At 35.4% G+C, this 8,487-nt stretch overlaps 1 protein-coding gene across 1 annotated transcript; it reads right to left on the bottom strand.

The window, feature by feature from the left end:
- Nucleotides 1-719: 719 nt before the first annotated feature.
- vamp3 (vesicle associated membrane protein 3) lies at nucleotides 720-7,894 on the bottom strand. The gene is made up of 5 exons (XM_005804289.3): nucleotides 7,789-7,894; nucleotides 4,120-4,198; nucleotides 2,951-3,109; nucleotides 2,711-2,762; nucleotides 720-2,302 (listed from the first exon to the last, which is right to left on the bottom strand). Coding segments are annotated over exons 1-5 (312 nt in total). The 5' UTR covers nucleotides 7,791-7,894; the 3' UTR covers nucleotides 720-2,282.
- Between the last annotated feature and the right edge of the window lie 593 nt (nucleotides 7,895-8,487).

Genomic DNA, 8,487 nt, shown 5'->3' with positions numbered 1-8,487 from the left:
CAACAATTCCAAATGAGAATTTGTTGGAAAAAATAATCAGTCTCCAGTCAGTCATGGGACGACTGGGGTACGAATTGTGGTATCTCTTAGATAAAAAAATCTGTCTTTAGTGTTCATAGGATAGAATAGGATCTTGAGGAATAGTTATGAAGAGGCTGTATGGTTAGGGAATCTTTTTGAAGAGGATGTGGCACTTTTGGCTTCTTCAGGCCCTAGCCGTCAGCTTGCAACTGGACAATCCGCAATAGAGTGTGAAATTGGGTGGGTTGAGAGACATGAAGCCACAAAAAGCTGGAAGAGGAATTGGGTCTCTTTCTAAGACCTGATTTTGGATAAACAGAAGGCAATGGATGGATGGAGATACTTTCCTTCTAATTTGACCAGGTTTGAGCTTTTTGCAATAAACATGTCAAAAGACATGAAGCTGTAAGTGCAGAAAAAGGTGGCTTTTCTTATTGTGCCTGTAAGACAGACCTTGCTTATTCAGTGATTGTACATGGCCTGTACTTGTATAGTGCTTTATGAAGTCCAAAGAACCCAAAAGCGGTCACACATCCATTCATACACAGACTAACATGTTGATGTGCTTTTTGTGAATGAAAAGCATTAAAAATATTTTGCTTAGAAGACAACAGGACAGACAACCTTTGTAAATGATTAGGAATTTCTAACATGTTTTAGAAGGTGAGAAAAAACAAAATAAGAACAGGATTTTAATATAAACTGAATCAATTTTATTCAAGCAACAGTTTTTAAGGGCCACAAAGTACAATTGCACTTTATCAGACAATTTCCCAGCACGTAATTATAAGGCTTAAAAGTCAAAGGGTGTCAGATTTCTGTATAAATAGAAAGGAATGACAACTGATAACATGGCTTACTGTATGCAATAAAAGTATTACGTATACACTATTGTCTATAACCTAAGAAAGGCCACAATACATTAATTACTCCAGATCATGGATGTATTTTGAAGGGCAAGTTTAAATAAGAACTAGATATTCTGAAAATGCCAAAATGAAACCCCACACCAACAGTCATGGAAAAATTTATTATACAAAGTAAGAAAACTCCAAATCCAGTGTCGAATAGCATATATTACAATGAATTGTATTAATGTTCAGCAGTAGCAAGAAAAGCACCATAAAAAACTTCTTCCAAGCATTTGATTAGTTCTACATTTTATGCACACAAATTTACGCTACACTAAAACTAAAGTGTCACATGTGGAAAGTCTGTTATCGGATCCAATAAATGCAGGTGAGACATAACCGAAGAGCTTATTAAAGGTTATGTTCAGCTGAGTAAAGACAGCGGTAGAGTCTTTATTTGACAGTTTGAGCATTTGAAGGCACTAATCTGTTACTGGCTTGAACTGATGATTAAAAAAAATGTTTTTCTGTATTTGGCAGTTCTCATTTGGTAGACCTTTAAGACATCAGTCTGAAACTACATTTTCTTACATCGCTGTGTTTGGACATTACACAAAATCAATCTTTTTAACACGTTTCTGAGAATCTCTGAGACAACCCTCCCGTAATTACTGTTAAGGCCTATTTTTGCCTTGTTTTTTTTTTTTAGTAAGGTCATGTGGCTGTTTGGTCTTTGCAGTTAAGCACTTATCTAAACATAAGCTTGTACAACATGAAAGTGCCAAGGAGAAAGTAAATAAGAAACTTTGATAAGATGGTTTTAAGAGTTTCTTACTGATTAGTACTATGTTTATGTGGATAACCTTTTACATCAATTGTATTTTCTGTTATTACTATGTATGAATAACTTAATAAGCACTTAACCATGTGCAAAAAACACAAATAGATATTAAATCCCACTGTGCACATGTTCACTGTAACCATTGGCAAAACAACCTAAATCTTTAAAAAAAGAAAAAGGAAACATCAAAATACTGGTAATAATAATAGTTTGAAAAGCAAAAACCTCTATGTGGTACAAAAGGGGTATTGCAAACTAATACAATCCAAAGAAAAGGCACATTTCTTAGCCAGGCACACAACATTAGTGACTATGTATAATATAACAACATAAGCAGAGAGATTTTGCAACAATATCCTTCCCTTCCAGTCTCAAGAATGAAATTTGTGCATGTGTGTATTGTAAGTCGCAGATCCTTTACAAATACACACACAAACACTTAAGTCAATCCAAGATAAGAATGGAAGACCAGTGGAAAGGCGAATAATGTGATCATTTGATTTCTTTCCGAGACCTGAAGCATACATATTGCCCAATTCTTCTTTACCTCCAATCTTCTTCAATCTTCTTCACTTTGAGCAGGCCCAAACTGTAAAGAAGAAAAGTTTTAAGAAGCATACTTGTAAATTCATATGTAGTTTTAGACAATGAGAAATGCAGTGTTGACTACTGATACAGAATGTTTAACATATCAATTTAGTACTGAAATGTGATATACAAATAAACTTTATTGATTGACTGATTAACATAAGCAGTTTGTACAATTTTTGTCTTTTGGTTCCACTTCTTAATTATGAACCATTTTTGTTGATCTATGACATACACGTTTTGGTTGTAATGTGATTACAATAAATTAAAAAAAAATTAAAGTAAAAAGGCCTTTGCAACACACTATATGAAAGGCTTTTTACAATACAATATGATACCAACTTTAAGCATTTGGCAAATGGGAACTAAAATTAACGACGACAAGACAGCTTTTTGTCTTAATACTCACTAATAATGATGATGATGACGATCACTATTACAGCTATCAAGATGGCCCACATCTAAAAGGAATAAAAGTTGGCAAATTATTAAAACAAAATTCAGATAAACTGTGACACCCATTTTTTTTTTTACATTTATTTTCATGCAGTCAGGTAAGATCTATTATAATGCCAGAGTTACATAATCATAACACTTTATTACCAGTAGTGAATAGTTTGTTCAATTTAAGACCAGACTAGTCATCTACCTTGCAGTTCTTCCACCAGTACTTCCGTTTCAGCTTAGCTGCACTGGTCTCAAACTGGGAGGCTCCAGCCTGCAGTGCGTCTGCTCTGTCATCCAGTTCAGACAGTTTCTGATCACGTTCCAGTACTTTGTCCACATTAACGCGCATAATATCCACTACCTACACAAAATAAAAACACAAAAACATACCAATATACAGAGTATATATTTTGTAATTGGATATTTTGATACTTGTAAATGTTTTTAATCCTTAACAAGGGAAAGAAAATAAAGTTCAGGACTGTGCATGTGTATTACCGTAAAAATTATGAGATTATAGTAATGAATATAAAACATCCTTAGGAAATGTTACCTAACCACATCAATCAAGACGTATCCCATCTTGTAAGAAAAGGTAATTGATGGGTTGTTTATCTTAATGAGAGTTCACTGTGATTCAGACAGCAGTCTGCGTACAGCGTCACTGGATACACGTAACCCACATGTTCCACTGATCCACAAAGCTCGCTACTGCCCCTCCTCCCTGACTGAGCTGCACGGTAGAGGAGAGCATAAGCCCATGCAGGCCTTACATAAGAGATGGTGATTATATAAACCTCTGACAACCAATTGGAAACTGTGTGACAGACTGGGTTAAAGGTCCAGGTGGGAAGGGTGGACCTTCAAGAGAAACGTGAAATGGAGAGGAAAAGGACTGTAATGGAGTTTATGAAGGAGATTTGGCTACTTTTTAAACTTGATTTTCTTAATGACTTGTTGTGACCTTTAAACTGTTCAACAGATGGCCTTCCCTGAATGTCTTTTGGCAATGCCGCGCACATGCGGAGGTAGAACGTTTGGGAGAAACAGATTCAGTCTGGTTAATCATGGCACTGATGCCAAGGGTTATGTAAGTTTCTGCAACAAAATAAACAGGGAGAAGGGGAGGGGCTGGTGCGAGGGCGCTAAGTGACAATCTATCTACATCGAATTTATTATTCAATATTTGCTTTGAACTTGGAACGGAAATAAAAGGAAGCTTTGCCTAATTTGTGTAAATTAACCATTGCGGATCAAAAGTAGACACTTGTGCAGAAAGCAGTCACACTAGAGACATAGTAATTTGTTTTTGTGCGTTTTTTTAATTCCTTTTTGAGTCATCATTGAGTGAAGAGCTAAAATGTATCTTACCTCATCCACTTGGGCCTGTGTCTGCTGCAAGCGCTTGTTGCTCGATGCAGCAGCAGAACCTTCTGGACCAGGGGCTGACCTGATAAATCGAATAACACATATCAATAAAAGACTATAGGCCAAATGTTACAATAAAATCTTCATCTAAAAGCAAACGGCATTTTCCCCTTGCTGGCCAATAGTGAGAATCTTATTTTAATGGTCACTTATGTCTTGTTAGGACAAGCCTGTACCATATTACCCAGTAATTAACCTTCTATAGACCCACAAAATGTATTATAATTTAAACCAAATATTAGATATTAGTCAAAGCTGCTGATTCAGAGCAAACAGTGGGAAGAGCACTGCAGGAGTATTCATACAGGTGAGCGGATAAACTGAACACGGCGGGCGGCTGAATAGTTGATGGTTACATTGTAAGTGTAGCTTTACGGACAATAACTGCACAATAAATTTCATTTCATCCTGGTCTCAACAAACGGGTGGCGGAAACCATCGTGGCGGTACGTGACTGGTAGATGAGTTTCTGAATGTGACGAACGAAGGTGCCATAAATATCCCGTATTGCTCCCCCCCTCCTTCTTACTTTCGTCCCCTAGTCTATCGGTCCCCGGACTTACGTTCGTCTGTCCCCTGGTCTATTTCCTCCCCTCCACCCCCATCTTATGTTCGTTTGTTCGCCTGCCCGCCACACCCCCACTCCAGATGACATATTATTGATCAACTGAAGACACTTTGGGTATTCTCAAACCCAAAGCTTGACAGGTATGGGGTAAGGTGAGAATTCATCTATTAAACTGACTGAAGATGAATACATAAACTAAAAGCTGGATCATAGACATTTTTTATAAGCACATTTGTGAACCTGCCTCTTTATTATTAAATTGAATAAAATTTCAGATTTTTATATAACTTTTCTTCAGGTTAACTTAGACAGCGAGCTATTATTGTTACCAGGTTAGTTTTCTAAACTACAGAAAAGTAACGGTTAGGCAAGCTCAAAAATGAAAAATTGGACTGATATTGATATCTGATAGAAACACCGGTGTTGTGCCAGATTTACCAATATTTTATTTTATAATTTTTTTTTTATCCGATTACTCAATTAATTATAAGAATAATCAATAGATTACTTGATTACTAAAGTATTTGTTTACAACAGCCCTAAAAATAATGCAAGGCCTGATGATAATTATGTAAATGACAGTTTTTACTAGGATAGACTAGATTTTAACATGTTTTGAGACTGAAGTCTTACCCCAAGATTGTGGCAAAATTCAGGTTTAATACCCTTACAGAAATGTTACTATATCTAAATACAACAAAATGTTGCACTATTTTGATAGGATTTAAAACTTAAATTAAAACCAGTAATTTATTCTTTTTAAGTGTACAGTACACAGGTTTCTAGTTTTGTGCTTCCTTACCTTAAAAGCCTTTGCACAGTGGAAGTGTACTGCCACCTTTTGACATGACACATAATTACACTGAAGTGACAGCAGCACCATGCGGCTATGAGGTCTGAATACAGTTTATGCATAATTGAAACGTTTAGTTAAAAATATACATCGACTCACAATACTCAATATGCAGTTTAACTGGTAACCTGTGTGGCGACAGGAAACTGGCTAGCCCTTTGCACCAACATGTTTTGTAATAATTACAAAATGGGTTCAGAACAAAAGTAATCTGGGAACAAAAACAAAATGTCTGAAAAGAATGTGCAGCATATTACTTACATTCAATTAAGCAAATCGCCTCCTAACTTTTAAATGATTAAATCAAGGGAGAACCCATTGTTTATCCTGCCAATAGAGCATCTGTCAGTAAGTAGAATACATGATGAAAAATCATTATGTTTATGATAATAAATAGGCAATGGATATAATTAACATCTCTTCACTTGGAAAAAAGCAGATAAAGTCAAATATCTTGTATTCAAGCATGGTGGTGGAGAGCTAATAATATGGCCTTGTTTTTTTCTCCCCCAACAACAAGACTTCTGTATTTTGCAGTCAGTGTTGTCTATGATGAGCTTCCTAAGCAAAATGTAAGGCGGGGCTGCGGCTTAATCTATCTCAGTTCTCTATCTGTTGAGTACAAAGAACAATGACACACGGAACATCAGCAAAGGAAGATGTTGAAAGTGTGGCCCACAGATGTGAGAATTTGTGCCAATATTCCTAACTAATACTAATATTTCTATTACAACCGATGACTAAAAAGATTTTTCTTCTCTGCTTTAGTTAAACACCCAAAATCCTGTACTGCATCATTATAACATGCCCAAACAAATATCAAATGGCCAACCCACTTACTTCCCCAAACACAAAGAGCAACAAGGTGAGAGTAAACATTGGTTACTACTAATATTAATATCGGACCAATTAAAAAATGTCTGACATCAACTGGTACTGGTGTTAAAGCCGATATATCATGTATCTCTAAAAAAGTCTTCATTTTAAAATTGTAATATAATTATATTTAGTAATCAGGATTTATCATTTTTATCATCATTCACAAATTCAGGGTGTTAGGAAGCATTGTATCCTGCAAATTTGGATATATTGAATTAGAACAAAAAAGCACTTTGTAGCATATTTGCTTCGTAATCTACAAAATATTCACTATAAAGAAGCAGGTGATGGTAGCAACAGAGACAAAGCTTTTCCAGAACAATACCAACAGCCATTTTTTTAAGTCTCACCTGCAGATTCCAATTTTAATTTTATGGGGACTAAAGCCCAGCTAGAAGTAGTTTTTCTTAACTCAATAGAAAATGGAGGACCAGTAAATTTCTTATGTACTGAGCATGCAATCCTAATGTGCACCATAATTCTGTTGCTTAGAAATAAAAAGAAAACAAAAATCTGATATGTTAACATAAGACCTCAGTGGATTAAAAGAAATTATGAATAGATTGAGTTTCTCTAGTAAAAACCGACAATGAAATAATAAGTTATCATCGAGAGAATGTGAATTTTCCGGACATAAAAGCACTGGCAACTATTAATTGCAAACATAAGTTAGTCGCTCTGGGTAACAACTTACTTTACGTACAATTATTGGTGAAAACACATTCAAATATTGCTTGGTTCAGCTCAAAAATATTCTCATCAGTATCTCCCTTTTATTATAGTTAAACGTACGTCCCATTGAAGATTACACGTTATCAAACATCAACTTTGTATGAACAAAATCAATAAGTATGTTAGGAAACTGTATTAAAACAAGATCTACGCAACTGTTTGGGAGCAAGGCCAGCCAGCTGAGGAAAGCTGCATCTAGAGGAAACGGTTACTTAGCCTCCAAACTATCACATTTTTCCCAGCTAAGTTATTTTTTTCCACAGCTGTGTATGTTGAAAAGACTTTCAAAATATATTTTCTTGTTGTTGTCAAAGTGCCTCACTAAGAAATTGAGAAAAGGTCTGGAGTAAACGCAGCTAAAAAGTTTTTATTTTTACGGCTACACTTAGCTTAGCTTAGCTTAGCTTAGCTGGCTTGCATTTGAGAAGTGGTGCTAAAGTATTAGCACTTGTTGCAAGCTAATACAGAAAAGTTTTGGGCGTTGTTTTTGTATGACGCGTATTGCTCTTATATCCTATAAACACTCGCTTTGTGAAAAGTATGATCTTAAACACATTGAGTAGACGCATAAAATACTTACATGGTGAAACTGGTTTCTTTTGAACGACTCAGCCGCTTTTGTTCCTTGTTTGTAAAGTGTGTAGCCAGCCGCTGTAACACCAAGTACTGTCGTTCGATCTGCTGCCTTCAGGGGCTTTCAGAAATGGGAGGTTTATACAGTTATAAATTAAATAAAAGAGAATTATCAAAACCACTGGGACGTTTATATTAATTTTTGCTTTACGAGAATTTGCCTTGAAGTTTCTAATATGCATAAATTAATTAATTCCGAATCCTTGTTCGTATAAATTTTGGACTGATTTTATGAGTGAATTATTCAAAATAGGTTTAATAAACAGCAGATATTGATATAGAATTAAACAACTCTTTTTGACTACGTTGCAAACGAGATTGGGGTGAAATTTTGAAAACGACAATTGTTTTCCACCGGTGTTTAACAGCCAACGAGTGCCTAAATGTCACATGAGAGATAAAACCTCAAATGTAAATCCGACTATTAGGTTTACCACCAAAATAAAAACACTATACTGTAAATTATAATTATAAGAAATTATAAGTATTTCTTATATTGTTAGGCTCTATGGCAGAGAAATACGAAGAAAGGCAGCCATTTATCACATGCCGTGACCAGCATGTGATAAATGGAAACAAAAACTACACTGTTTTCAAAGGCCCTTTATCATCTACACACTACAATTATTCCTAATAACAATACCAA

This window comes from Xiphophorus maculatus, chromosome 20 (assembly GCF_002775205.1).
Source record: "Xiphophorus maculatus strain JP 163 A chromosome 20, X_maculatus-5.0-male, whole genome shotgun sequence".
NCBI lineage: Eukaryota > Metazoa > Chordata > Actinopteri > Cyprinodontiformes > Poeciliidae > Xiphophorus > Xiphophorus maculatus.
Note: the sequence above shows the minus strand (reverse complement) of the source record. Positions and strands in the feature narration are given on the sequence as shown.